General features: G+C 48.7%; 1 protein-coding gene across 1 annotated transcript in view; it reads left to right on the plus strand.

The window, feature by feature from the left end:
* The first annotated feature begins 11685 nt into the window (after positions 1-11685).
* LMAN2 (lectin, mannose binding 2) overlaps positions 11686-14847 on the plus strand; it is a 38487-nt gene continuing 35325 nt past the window's right edge. The window contains exon 1 of the mRNA XM_069651541.1: positions 11686-12111. Within this exon, the coding sequence (XP_069507642.1) occupies positions 11982-12111 (130 nt within the window). The 5' untranslated portion in view covers positions 11686-11981. The remainder of the gene's footprint in view (positions 12112-14847) is intronic.

Raw genomic sequence — 14847 nt, forward strand, 5'->3', positions numbered from 1 at the left:
ATATTTTGGTTGCATAGCCAGTGGAGCATTTTTAACGCTTGACACCGTCTCATATCTACCAAAACTATTGTATTACCAAAGTAGTTTCCTTAACCCCTGCTGCACTTATGATTTTCCACTGTGTCAAATTTAGCTTTGTTTTATGAGTACAGTCAATGTTTTTAAATTTAGCCACATCTTGATTATAGCCACTGTGTTGAATATAGCTGCATTTTCTTTAGTATGCCCACTGCTTTAAATTTAGCCACATTTTTTAGTATAGCCTCTGTTGAATTTAGCTATATTCTTGAGTATAGCCACTGCTCAGGATTTATAGCCATTGTTTACAATTTTTACTGATTTTTTGGGGATAGCCACCGTACTGAATATAGCCGCATCTCTGAGTATGATATGATTTGATATGATAAGTAATTTATAAAGCGTCGTACACAAGTGTTTCTAGGCGTGACAAGCCAAGAGAGGGTAGACAGAGGGAGGACAAGACAAATTACCTTACTAGGCCTTGTGTCATTCAGATTGTGCAAGTGCGAGAACGAGAAGTGCAAGGGGGGGAGTGCAAGGGAGAGGGGAGGGGGAAAAAGGGCAGCAATGCTCTGAGTAAGTGCAACCAGGGCAGCACAGCTCTGGGTAGTGCAAGGAGGACAAGGGACTGTAGAGTTACAGTTACAGCCCATAAGTGCATGGGTGACTGATCAAGAAAGAACCTGGTACCCAGTGAGACTCTGAGGGTAGCCAAGCAACCAGTCGGTACAGCAGACAGTTAAGTCAGGTAGGTCAGCAGGGGAGGGAGAGAGAGAAAGCAGAGGAGAAGAATGCTTTGAGCTGCTTCCAGAACTTCAGGTGGTATGGCTCAAGTTTGAGAGGGGCAGGGAGGCCATTCCAGAGGGAGGCACCTGCAGAGGAGAGGGATCTACCCCCACTCTCTGCCTGGAGAAGCATCTAACCCTTAGAGCGTTGGAGGTAGCTGAACAAAGGACTTGAGAAGGAAGGTATTTTGGAAGAGAGCATTTGATGTTGTGTGGGCCCCAGCCCCAGAAAGCCTTGTGGACATTGCAGCGGTTCTTGAATTTAATCCTTGCAGCCACTGGGAGCCAATGGAGAGATTTCAGGGCAGGAGAGGTACGGTCCCTGGGCTTAAGGCCAAGAGAAAGTTTTGCAGGCCTGTTTTGGATGAGCTGCAGTGGGTGTGGAGTGGAGGCAAGCAGATTTAGAAAGAGGCTGTTGCAGCAGTCCAGTCTGGAGAGAACCAGTGCTCTAGAGACAGTGAGCTTCTGGGGGAAGGAGAGGAAAGGAAGAAGACCCCTGAGGAGAAGTTGGTAGTTTGATTTCTTAGAGACATCAGAGATGTGTGGAGAGGAGGAGAGCATGAAATCGAAGATGACCCTGAGGTTCTTAGCCTCACAGGTGGGACCAGGAAGGGGGCCAAGGGAGGCCGGCCAGCGAGTGGCAAGAAAGGAAGGTGTAGGAGTGCCAATGAGAAGGATCTCTGTCCTACTGGCATTAAGGCAGAGGTCATTGGCGGCACACCACTCCTGGATTGCAGACAGACAGTCAGAGATGAGGGAGCGAGAGGAGGTGGCTGAGGGCAGCTTGGAAACAAGCCGAGTGTCATCCCTGTAGCACTGAAAGTTGGAACAGAGAGCTGCTATGCGGTGGGAAAGGGGTGCCAGGTATAGGTTGAACAGCCAGGGAGAGAGGTTAGACCCCTCAGGAACACCACGGGTGTAGAAAGAGATAGAGGAAAGGAAGGAACCGGGGCCAACCTGGGAGGGTCAGTCAGAGAGGAAAGAGGTCAGCCAGGCTAGGGCCTGATCGGTGATACCCGGGTTATCAGGAAGATGGTTGAGCAGGATGGCATGGTTGACTGTGTCAAAGGCAGAAAAGAGATCAGGTAGGATGATGACAGAGGGGAGGTTAGAATCAAGGTTGGAAAGCAGATCTTCACAGATGTTCAAGAGAGCAGTTTCCTTGCTCCTGGCAGCTCTGAAACCTGCCTGATGGTCATGTAGGCATCCAACAGAGTCAGTGTGGAGGATAAGCTGGGAGATGGCCAGCTTTTCAAGGAGTTTGTCCAGGAAGGGGGTGATAGAGATCGGATGGTAGTTAGCTGGAAGGGAGGGGTCAGCTGAGGGTTTGGGTGCAAAAGAGAGTGCTTCGGAGGGCAGGGGAAGGCTCCAGTGGTGAAGGAATGGTTGCAGAAATTGGTCAGAGAAGGAGCGAGGGTGTTTATATGGTCCTTGATGGTTTTTGAAGAACAGGGAAGAACCTGTTTTGACAAGACTTTCATAGATCAGACTTGTCCAAAAATCTCGACAGGGGAGAACAGAGGAAAGAAAGAGAAAGAGGGGGCGGCTGTGGGGGGGCCAGAGGTAGCAGACAGAGGAGCAGGAAGTGGAGGCACGGAAGACAGAGTGGACAAGATGTCCTGAGTTTTTGTGATGAAATGAGAGGCCAAGGCGGTGCAGAGGGCTTGGAAGGGGACAGGTGAGGTGGAGACTACAGCAGGATTGGCCCGCTCCTTGCAGATTTCAAATAGTTCGGCCGAGTTGTTAGATGCCGTAGAAATGCAGGCTTTGATGTGGGCTCTCTTCTTAGTGCGGACAGAGAGCCGGTAATGTCTTTGTAGCAGGTGGCAGGACAGTTTGTCAGGGGATTCACATGAAGCCCGCCATTTCCTCTCGGCAACCCTACACTTGCGTTTCAGGGTGACAAGGCCAGAGTCGTACCAAGAGTTGCATTTGGCTTTAGGTGAATCCTCATGACATGGGCAAGAACATTGAGAGTGTCAGAGATAGCAGAGTGGAGCTTGGAGAGGGCAGTGTCAGGATGAGAGTCTGCCGGAGGTGGAAGAGGGGGAGAGAAAGTGGCAGCGAAAGCCGCAGCTGACACACGCTTCATGGGTCGGATGACTGAGAAGGTAGGTGGCAGTGCCAGAGCTGGCTTGGCCTGTGGGGTGCAGAGGGAGAGATGAGAGGAAAGGAGAAAGTGATCACTCCAAGTGAGAGGCGTGGTGAGAAAGTTTGTGATGGGGAGGTCGGGGGAGATGAGACCATCTAGGGTGTGCCCTGCAGAGCGAGTCGGGCCAAAGGGAAGAATAGAGAGAGAGAGAGAGAGAGAGGGAGTCGCACAGAGGTCACAAAAAAGTTGAGAGGAAGGACAGGAAGCAACCAAGTGGATGTTGAGGTCTCCAAGGAGAAGGAGTTGAGTGGTTGAAGCTAGGAAGGAGGAGGAGAGGACCACCCACTCAGAGAGGAAGCAGGTGATCTGACGAGGTGGCCAGTAGATAGTAGCCACTGTAAGAGAGTGGCCAGGAGAGAGGGAAAGTCTACAGATCAGACATTCAAAGGAGGTGTAGGCCTGAGTGGGAATTATAGAGGCAGGAATCCACTCAGGGAAGATCAAGGTTACACCCCCGCCGCTGTGGTTGGCTCTGGGCGCAGAGAGGATCTTGTAGCCATCGGGGAGGAGAGTGTCAAAACTCGTAACAGAGCCGGCCGTGAACCATGTCTCGGTGAGACCAAGAATATCAAGGTCATGCTCTTCTAGAAGACAGCAGATGTCAGAGGAGTGTTTGACTGCTGAGTGGGAGTTAAGAGTGGCGAGGTGGAGAAGGTTGCCATCCTTGAAAGACTTCTGGGGAGGGGTGCAAATCAGAGGTACTCTCTGCGGAGATGTAGGAAGAGCCCGATGATGGGCAGAGGAGAAGGGGGCGGGTCCAGAGTAGCCAAGGTAGCAGACGAAGAGGACGCAGAAGATGTGGTAGAGGGTGAAGGCAGGGACACAACAGAAGGGAGAGAGGGGACAGCAGAAAGCAAATTAATAATACATGAGAAGAGTCTGTCAAAGAGGAGGAGGTTGGCCTGAGGGCCTTGGACCAAGACAGTCCCATTGCAGTAAACATGAATAGTGACCTTAGAGCAGTGAAAGGAAGCCAGGAGGGCCTCCCAGCGGGTGCCACCATTAATGGGGGAGTAAGAGAAAGGGGAGAGCACAGAGACCATATGAACAGTTCATAAGGTAGGTGAAGGAACGACAAAGAGGATGTCAGTGAGAGACTGTCTGGTGGAAGCGCTGATGTAGGTATCAGAAATAGGTAAATCTGGGTTGGAGACCAGGATATCCTTCTTGAACTTCTTCCTACCAGATCTAGAGAGAAGGGTAGGATAGAGAAAAATTTGGAGAAGATAGGAGAGACAGAGAGCTCCATATCAGCGGAGGGGGGTGGGGGATGCAAGCAGAGGAGGGGGGACTTGGTAGGAAAGGCAGGCAAGTAAAACACAGTGGTCCCTGGACACAGCTAAGTTTACAAATCTAAGCAGCAGGTAAAACACAGTGGTCACTGGGCACAGCTAACTTAAAAAATCTAAGCAGGCAGGTAAAGCACAGCGGTCACTGGGCACAGCTAAGTTTAAACTTCTAAGCATGCAGGTAAAACATAGTGGTGACAGGGCACAGCTAGGATTAAAATCTGATGGAGGTGCAATGAAGAAGGAATGATGGAGGGAGAGCCAAAGGTTTGAGAGGCGGAGATGCAACTAACCCACAGGAGGAGGAATGTCACGAAAAAGTTCAGTACCCATGGAGGATGGTGGGAGCAGGTAGCTATTCAGGTCAGCCGATGGACTCCACAGGCCACCGAGATAGCGGACAGGGAGCAGACAGGGGCCTTAAGTGTGGGACGGCATTCGCCTGCCGGCGAACCCAATTGGCTAGTTGTAGGGAGAGACAGCAAATCCCCTGGGCCCTCAAGTGAGGACACGAAGCACTCCAGTTCTCGTGTAGGTGTCGGCCATCTTGGATGGTCAAGGGTCCCAGGGATCACAATCTGCCTCTGGTGCAAGTGAAGGCAAAGTGAACAAACCGAATAAACCCATCAAGGAGAACGCTCTAAAGTGGTTCAGACCCCAAGTAGGCTTACCAGAGGGTGAGTTGATAGTCTGCAGACACGTGAGATCGCCACGTCTGAGAAGCACCCAGCAATGCAACCCAATGTAATCAAGTCACAGTGGGAAGTGAGGGACAGGACAACAGCCACAGGGCCTGGAGAGGGCCTTTGGTGGGGGCCGGCATTCACACAGGACACTCGACAGTGGGTGTTATACTTTTAACGGGCATTCTGACATTATCCTTAGTTTTGGTTGAGGCAGGGAAAACCCTCTTAGTCATAGGGCCAGGTAGGGTTCTTGCTCATTTGCAATCCAATATAGGTCTATACCAACAAGCATGCCACCTTTGTGTCCTGAGTCTACTTCTGCACCCTTACAATAGCCACTGTATAAAAAAAGTAACTATTATTTAGTATAGCCACTGTGTTGAACATAGCTTCATTGAATTCAGCTGCACTTTGAATCTGCCACTGTGTTATTTCTAGTTCTCTTTGACTATAGCCCCTGCACTAAAGCTAGCTGTAATTTGAGGGTAGCATCTGCTTTATTTCTAGCCGTGCTTGAACCGCGGCACTGTGTTGAACCTAATTCCCACTGCGCTGCATTGGACCTAGCTACGTTCTGAGTGCAGTTACTGTTTAACTCTAGCTGTACTTGAACTTCTCCAGCACTCGTACGCTAGCAGCGCTACAGAGTTCACTACTGTGTTAAATCTAGTTGCATTCTGAGAACAGCCATTGTATTGAACCTACCTGTAGCCATAAACTTGATTACAGCTGCGCCTCAAGCTTTGCCTCGTTCCCTAATCTAGCCTCCTTGGAGTACACTGATAGTGGGGCAGCCCCCCCCATTAGCCTTTCTAGCCACCAGAGCAGACGCAACATGCTATCCACCATGAAAACCAACTCCCAGATCACAGAGGCACTTTGGCGCAGCAATAATATGGCCAACTGCTCTGCGGACAGTTGCCCACTGCACCCTCCACACATCCAGCCTTTGGGAAGAACTGCCCCGCTAAAACACCTCCCTCTGCCCCCTCATAAGCCTTAGCCCTAACGGTCCCACACCGCCCACTAACACCCTTTTGCGACCACCCTCCCCCGACCCCTTCACTGGTCAGTGTTGCATCCCTTAGCGCCACTCATGCTTCCCTTACCAACACCCCTTCCTGGGCCGCCTCGCTGACCTTCACACACACGCCACAGGTACCAAAGAACCCCCTCAAACATAAAATTCAAAACACCCGAACCCTCTTACCTCTGCACACCTCTCCCTATCTCTCCCGTAGTTCCCTGCATGCACCCCTCACCTACACCATTACGACTTCCGCCACCTCCCCCAACCAAGTAAAATCCATCTTCAACACTTCCTTCAACTCCTTCAGCACTAACCACCTTCAGCCCTCTCGACAATCCCCTGGAAATCAGCAGCCCAGCTTCATGTAACACATTGCACTCTTTTTTTTTTTTTTTTTGCTTTTATCATTTTTATGATTTTGCAAAATTGTTGTTACGTTTCATTTCTTTTCTTTCCACTTAATTTCTTTTTTTATTTTTACAATTGTTCAATTCTTGTTAGCCCGTCCGTTTGTGGGTTGTTTTTCAGTTAGCTGTTCGTTTCAGTTCGATTCAGTACTATTCACTGACGTTGACCAAACCTTTCTTTGCGCATTCCTCCAGCGCGGCATTGAGAATTGTGGCTGTTGCTATAGACCATGTGGTCCGTGAGCCACTCATTAAGCGGGACCACCACACTTCTTCATCGTATTGCACTCTTCCTTTCTTCTAAGCCCCCTTCATCAACAACCACCCTCAGTGACCCCATTCACCACCCTGAAACTTCCCCTACCCCCCTACTCTCCTAACTCCACACCTGCAATCCCTTCTTACACTCTCCCTTTACTCCCTTTCCCACTCCAATCCTCCTCCCTTGGAACCGTACATTATGAGCCCTCCTTTCTGACCTTCAACGAATACTCAGAGCCTCTCCATCCCATCTTGACATCAGAGACAGCTCACCCTCCCCTAACTACCTCTCCCCTTCTACTTCCACCCTCTCTCCCACTCCCTTCACTCCCTACACTCTCCCTTATTCACACTGCACCGCCCAATGGAGGCCCCACCTGGGGATCCCTTCACTGCCCTCCACCACCACCCCAAAGGCACTCCAGAGCCCGCCTTTACAGGGGCAAACAACACCCGCCCCCGCTCCTTACTCTCATGCATCCTCATAAACACCAGATCTGTCACTAAAAAGCGGCACAACATATACAACCGTATTTCCTCTGAAAGTCCAGACATCCCTTTCATCACAGAAACCTGGTTCTCTGATGACTTCCGACCCATCACACACAAAGCATTCCCCCCAGGCTCCACATTCAGCCATAACAGAACTTGCAGATCAGGCGGGATCGTCATCCTCCACAAATCACACCTCTCCATCTCACACTTTGAGCAACAAGCCTGCAATGCACACTGTGAAACATTCCTTGTGAAATTTCTCATCAACCCATCTCTTACCCACAGCTTTTTACTCATCCACCGACCCTCCCAGGTCCAACTTGGGCCCTTCCTTTCCTCTATCTCACTTTCTACCTGTGGTGTCCCCCAGGCGTCTAACCTATCTCCCTGGCTCTTCAACCAATACCTGGCACCGCTTGCCCACTGTATTGCTGCTCTCTGCTCAAACTTTCAATGCTATACGAATGACACCCAACTTGTTTTCAGGCTCCCCTCTGCGACCTCTTCTCCCTCTCTCATCTCTGACTGTCTGTCTGCAATCCAAGAGTGGTGTGCCACCAACGACCTCTACCTTAATGCCAGTAGGACAGAGATCCTCCTCATCGGCACACCTGCACCTTCCTTTCCTGTCACTCTCTGGCCGGACTCCCTTGGCCCTCGCCCTGCTCCCACTTGCGAGGCTAAGAACCTCGAGTCATCTTTGACTCCAAGCTTTCCTTTTCCTCTCACATCTCTGACGTCTCAAAAAAGTCTAACTACCAACTGCACCTCCTCAGAGGTATTCTTCCTTTCCTCTCCTTCCCCCAGAAGCTCACTGTCTCCAAAGCTCTGGTTGTCTCTGGGCTGGACTATTGCAACAGCCTCTTTCTAAATCTGCCTTCAACCACTCTCCGTCCTCTACAGCTCATCCAGAACAGGACTGCAAGACTTGTCCTTGGCCTCAAGCCCTGGGATCGTATCGCTCCAGCACTGAAATCTCTTCATTGGCTCCCAGTGGCTGCAAGGATTAAATTCAAGACCCTTTGCATTGTCCACAAGGCTTTTTGGGGCTTGGGTCCACAATACCTTCAACTCTCCCTCCATAAATACATTCCTACTTGAGTTCTTCGCTCCTTCACCTCCAACTCCCTTGGGGTCAGTCGCTTCTCCAAGCAACGAGCTGAGGGTAGATACCTTTTCTCAGCGGGGCCTCCCTCTGGAACAGCCTCCCTGCCTCTCCGAAACTTGAGGAGAACCATCTTCGGTTCCGGAAACACCTCAAGACCGTCCTCTTTGCTTCTGCCTTCGCTCTTCCTCTCCCCTGCTAATCTGTCTGCTTTGGCACCGGGCACCTGGTTACCCTCTGATTTCGGGCCCAGATCCCTGCCGCCCCCGCCACACACCTGCACTGCTTCCTGGCCGCACTACCTGTTGTTGTTCTATCACGTGTTCTGCACTTTCCACTCCCACTCGCACTTTCCCCCTTCCCTTGCACATTGTCAATGTCACTGGGTGCAGTAAGAACGTTGTTTCTTCCTCCCTTGCCTCATCGAGCTCTGAAACACCTGTGTATGGGAGCAATACAAATAAAATACAAATAAATATCAGATCATACAGACCTCCCGGCAACTACCTCCTCCTCAAGCCAGGAAAAACAGAAATCATGATCTGCGGGAAGACGGTGCTCTTCCCCCAACCCACCCCTTACCCATTTTCCCTAGGTCCTCCCTGTGCTGCATCCAGTGCAGTAAAGAACCTGGGATGCACCATGGACACTGATCTGACACTCTCTCACCACATTACCTCTGTGCCCAAATCTTGCTATCTACACCTCAGCATTCTCAGACGTATCTTGTCTTACCTCTCGTAACCTCACAGAATCACCACGATCATGGCCATCGTCCTCTTCAGCCTTGACTACGCCAATTCCTGTTACCTGGGTATGAATTTAAAATCAGAAAGCTCCAACAGGTCCCAAACACTGCAGCTAGACTCTTCATGAACCTTGGCTACAGAGAACACATAACACCTGCCCACTGTGTCCTCCACTGGCTCCCTGTTGGGTGACGGGACGCTTTTCAAGTAATGTGCCCTCCACAAGACAGGCCCAGAATATCTCCAACAGAAAGTACTCCATTAGCAACACAACCTAAACCTTGGATTCGGCACCAAACCCATGCCTCGCATTGGGTTATTCAAGCACCTCTCAGGTAGGCCGGGGCAGCAATGATCCTGCAAATAAAATGTACAGAGACCAGAGAAAATAAACTCCAGCAGACAACAGGACAGAATGCACGCCAATTCTACGAAACCAGGAAATAAGCCAGAGCACACGGGTACGTATCAAACTCCATGCTCATGAAAAATAAATAATGATAAGGCCACCCACACACATCTGCACCACACACCACTCTTAAGACATATCGCACAACACCTCTGCCATAAACATTCAGCTATCCCCAATGACAAAAATTCAGTCTAGCTGGACACTGCATGCAAATACTATCCAGACGATCCTACAGCAGCCATCCACATGCTGCCTCGATATGGGTAGCTAGCAGAGACTTGGCCACCCCTATTCTCCTTCGTATTCACCATAATTCATGTGGTGTCCCGATGAGAACAGTCCTCTCCTCCCTGAACAGAGACACAAACACAGCGTGTATGGTTTTCGATCACGCTTGTGCACTGCCATGCGTGCTGATGCTATGCTGTATTTATTGACATGGCGCAATGACGTACCCTGTCTTCGCACCTTAAAGGAGACCACACCACAATGCACACACATATTCTGCACTCATCTGACAAATTTCTCATACCTTGGACTTTTGTCACCTAAGAGCATTCACCTACAGCACTTTGAGACCATACCAATGGGAAAAGGCGCTATACAAATGAAATATTATATTACATCACCTTGCAGAGCTTTTGAAAACTTCCATTGGGCAAGACTGAATGTATCATTTGTAACTTCTGTTTAACCTAAAGCTGAAAATTTTGCAACATTTGTAAATTAAAACGTTTTATGAATCTCCATATACTCTGCATACTTGCCAACATTCTGTGACCAAAAAGATGTAGGATTTTTCAGGTTTGAAAAATAATAATTTCCATAACAATGACATCACAGGAGAATACAAAACATACAAACAGCACAACATGGGAAGATGTTGAAATGTTAAAAATGTATAATTCTGAATGCTAACGCCAAATTGTCGGCAGATGCTGTGTGATGGTGTTACACTCTGCCACTTGCTTTCACTGGTGGTTCCCCTAAGGGTTGCCCTGGCCAGAGTGCAGGACAGAGTCAAGTAGCTGTCAGGTCAGTTCATTGGTCTGAGTGCAATCAAAGTAATCACCTGCTCTGTCCTGGAGCCTGCCTTAGAATCACATAAATTACTTACCACTGTAAAAAGCAGTAGGATCTGTCACTGAAATCTGTAGGTGGTAGGGCTGCTTCAAAAGCAGTAGCTTACTGCTTAAATCTGTAGGGTTGGCAAGTATGACTCTGTAATAAAAGTTATAAATGTTATAAGTAAAATACAGTAAAGTGTAAAAAGTATGAATTAATCTACACACACTTCAATATTGTTAACATACTGTTTTGGAAAACATGTAAACGATACCATACATGTAATACCATACATGCCAACCCTCCCTATTTCAATATCCCCAATGCATTCCTATGGAGAAAATGCATTCTCCCGATTTCGGTGGGGCTTCGGAATGTTGGCATGTCTGCAATACAATTGGAAATTTTAAGCATTACACAGTAACAGATTTTGTATGAAACTGTTCTTTACATTGAAGATTTGACTTAAAACAGAAAAGGGACTAACATTGCAAGAAGGAAGTGGGTTTTAAGGAAATTGACAGCTCCATTACTGCAGCAACTGGTGGCTTAGTGATTAAGGATATTGACCCCAGTCTTTAGTTCGAGTCCCATAACCATTTTGAAACATAGATCAAAGGTTGTTTTTTCTTTTATTACATTGTTTGGCATGTAGTGACATACACATCTGTGTTTTTTCTCAATTATGAGATTTTTTGGCATGGCATGTGACACCTGCCAGTGGCACATGTCAATTGTAGTAGTGAAATGCAGTGACACATGCCGTATTCGGCTCCTACCCCTACTGCACAGCAGAGTGAGGACTGTCTACTGTACCAAAGTGGGAGGGCAAGCCCATGCCTGGCGCCGCCCATGAATATGTAACGTAAAGCGGTCTCTTACTAGTCCCTGCGCCCCGCCCCCCCTCTTCCGCTAGGGTACTTAGAACCCCCGAGGCAAATCGCACCAATGTTGAACCAACATTTTATAATTAGAAGCCTAAACGAAAAAGGCTGGGTATAAGTTAGTCCCTTTCCTTTAAATATGAGGGTATAGCTCTGACCAATCAAAGACTGCGATCTTAGTAAATGTTTTATCTTTTTCAATTAGATATTTTTTTTTTTTGGTCGGGTTTAGATCCGGTGTCGCGCCAGCTTTTCATTGGTTGTTGGCTTGTTCCTCACTATTTTCCCCGTTCAAAACTTGTGGCTACTCGGAAGCCGCCCATTGGTTGTTGCTGGTGACAGGCAGAGCTCCTATTGGCAGCTGTAAGTCACGGATTTGTGTTCCTCTGCCATTTTCCGGCCACCGTCAGCTAACCTGTACTATCTCTGTTTTCAAATAAGTGCCCGTATGCATATGCCAAATTAGAGGTCTGCTGCTCCCCAGAGTGGCGAGGCTTCTTGTGATGCCGGGGAATGCAGCAGCACACGTTGTTTACCTGTCCTGGGTAATAGTTACACCCGGAACCTTTTGCACCTCCTCTGTTTCTACCAGGAGGCGAAATTGACGACGTACCGGAAGCAGGAAATACTGGAGCTGCAGATGATGGCGGAGGGTTGGGGTCCGTGGTTCCTCTATCTCCTCCTGCTGCTGCAGGGGGTTTTGGGGGACCTGACCGACGGCAACAACGAGCACCTTAAGAGGGAGCACAGCCTAACCAAACCCTACCAGGGTGAGAGAGCGCTTACAATCTTGCCTAGCCCTAATGAGATACGAGAACAGCTGGGGGAGAACACAGCCTGACCATGACATAACAGGATAATATGGCTAGGCAATCTAACCAAGCTCAACCAGGGGAAGCTAGCAATGCCAGGGTGCGGGATTAAAGGGCAGGCGTGGATAGCTGCCGCAATTCTTTTTTCTCGCGGATAGGTAGCAGAACTGCTTATTGAAATGTGTTTTCGCAGCTTTTCAAAGGTGCTGTGTTACTTCGGTCTCTTCACAGCAGAGCTTAGGCAGGTCTCCTATCGTAGTGACAGCTGATATACTCACGCGAGGTGAAGGGCAATGGAGAGCTTGAGGGAGAGGTTCCTGTAAAGTGACACGTAGGCTAGTGCTTATTCATTCGACAACTGTGGTTTGAAATTTCTTTATCATTAAATTCTTTTGAAGCTGAAATCTGGGGTTGATTTTGGTCTCGTGCATAAGAGATCTGGCCTAGCACTTAATTTGATGGCCCCCTTTGAGGTGCAATCGGGCCTCATTTGCCTATGAGATTTCCCTTTCTGTAATGGAATGTAAGGCTCAAAAAGATGGTCTGGATTTTTATTCAACATGTGACCCTCTACACGTTTTGGACTACAGCTTCTGTAATCCTTTGCCATTGTCTATGCTAGGATAATGGGAAGTGCAGCCTTATCAACCTGGAGGGCCATTTAACATGTAGCTGTAGGGGACGAAATTCAGAGTCAAAGAGCAGTAACTGAAAGTACCTCCCAGTTGTTGGGGCTTTTCCTCTGACCAGGAGTTATTCACGTGACCCAGCAGCTGATAAAGTGTTTGCTTAGGATAGTGTGTAAACAGTTCGTTTACATGAAAGATATGCAGTAAATGAAAATAAACGTTTTAGAAAAAAAGCTTTATAGATATAAGATGTCACACCCATTCTGCAGTGCCTGAACAATGGTGGAGCTTGCTTTTATTTGCAATCCGTGATGAGAATCCGAAAATACACGCACCACGCTCTATCTGTTGCTATATTACGCTGTATTGCACTCTTTTTACAGACTATCTTTGTATATGGGTGCCATGTTGCTTCATATTTCTTCTACTACCTCTGACCTGGTCATTATATGTCTGCCACTATGCTCATCACTAGATCACAGCTTCGTTTTCATACCCATCACTGACTGACACATGTTCCTTTCTCTGGAAGGAAAAGGGGCAAAATCGGGGGGGGGGCAGGGAGGCTGATAGGCTGTGAAGAGACCACACAGACAGGGGGGCTGATCGTTGTGAGGAGACAATGCGTAGAGAGTTTGAGAGGGAGAGTATAGTGAAATAAGTTCAGAGAGGTAGTGGGGGTGGGGAGTTAAGATCAGGGGTGTATGTGTAGTCAAGTAGAAGTTATTTAAAGAGTGATTTTACATGGAGAGCCATCCATCTTGCAATAGTAGGTAGAGGAGGATCTGGGTAAGCTGAAAAGGGTGTGTTGCAAAGTTGAGGACTTTGTCGAGGCGAGCAAAGGAGTAGGAGGTAGCTCACAATGTAGGCTCACACAGTAAAGTTTGCTGAGCACAAGCCTAGAGATAAGGGTCTTAGTGGAGTCCAGTTTCAGTAATTGGGCCATAGTTGCATTGGAGAGGTTGGGGTCCCTCATTGTGACCACAGGGGCATCAGCTAGGATCATTTTTAGTAGGAGGTCACAATCGGGGAAGAAGAGGTTTAGGGTGCGTGGGAAAAGAGGATAGTAAGAAGGGTGGGTGCAAGGAGTTGGACGGAGATAGGTTCACTGAATAAGGAAGTGCAATCTGAGAGGGGACAGAGATAGTTTCATGGAGGCGGAAGTGCAATCTGAGAGAGTGGTGCAGATGCCCTTACTAATTATGAGACCAACACCTCTGCCTTTTGTAGAGCTGGGAGGGAAGTGAAAGAGGGTGAGTTGGTGGGAAGAGCTTCCAGGGTGATGTTGCCATAGGTGGAAATCCAGGTTTCAGTGAGGGTTGTCGCCAAGAGTTTGAGGTGATGGGAAGTTTTCTTCCAACATCAGATGTAAAGGAGTGGCAAGTATGCATCTTGCAAGGTGAGCCAGCTCAGGTGCCCGCAGCCCATCCATCACTTATTCTCGATTTGCATTCTGGGGCGTATGAGTCCGTTTTTCAATTTTAAGTGCAGGAGGGAACATCCCAGAATGAAAAGCAAGTCAAGTAGTGACTGAGCTCCTAATGCCTGACAGCCAGCCAGTATAGCTTACTGTGGCATGCCTTTTTCTGTGCATCCATCTAACACTCCGTGTGTTCTCATTTTGCTTCCCTGCTCTTCCTCTGGCCCTTCTGCATCCACCCCTCCTCCCTCCTTCTCTGCCTTTCCCCTTTTTTCTGCTAACGAGGTTTCCAGACAAGTCCGATCTATGAAAGTCTCGTCAAAACAGGTTCACCCAGGTTCCTCCAAAACTATCAAGGACCACATCGACTCCCTGGCTCCTGCCCTGGCTGACTTCTGCAATCACTCCTTCGCCTCTGGAGTCTTCCCATCCCCCCTTAAGCACTCACTTGTGCACCCTCTTCTTAAGAAACCCTCTTCTGACCCCTCCTGCCTGGCTATCGCCCAATCTCCATCACTCCCTTCCTGGGCAAGCTCCTGAAGAAACTGGCCACCTCCCAGCTTAATCTCCATGCTGAATCTGTTGGTAGTCTTCATGACCATCAGTCTGGCTTCAGAGCTGCCAGAAGCACGGAAACTGCTCTCC

The sequence above is a fragment of the Ambystoma mexicanum genome, chromosome 3p (assembly GCF_040938575.1).
Source record: "Ambystoma mexicanum isolate Mex_15411 chromosome 3p, UKY_AmexF1_1, whole genome shotgun sequence".
In the NCBI taxonomy this organism is placed as follows: domain Eukaryota; kingdom Metazoa; phylum Chordata; class Amphibia; order Caudata; family Ambystomatidae; genus Ambystoma; species Ambystoma mexicanum.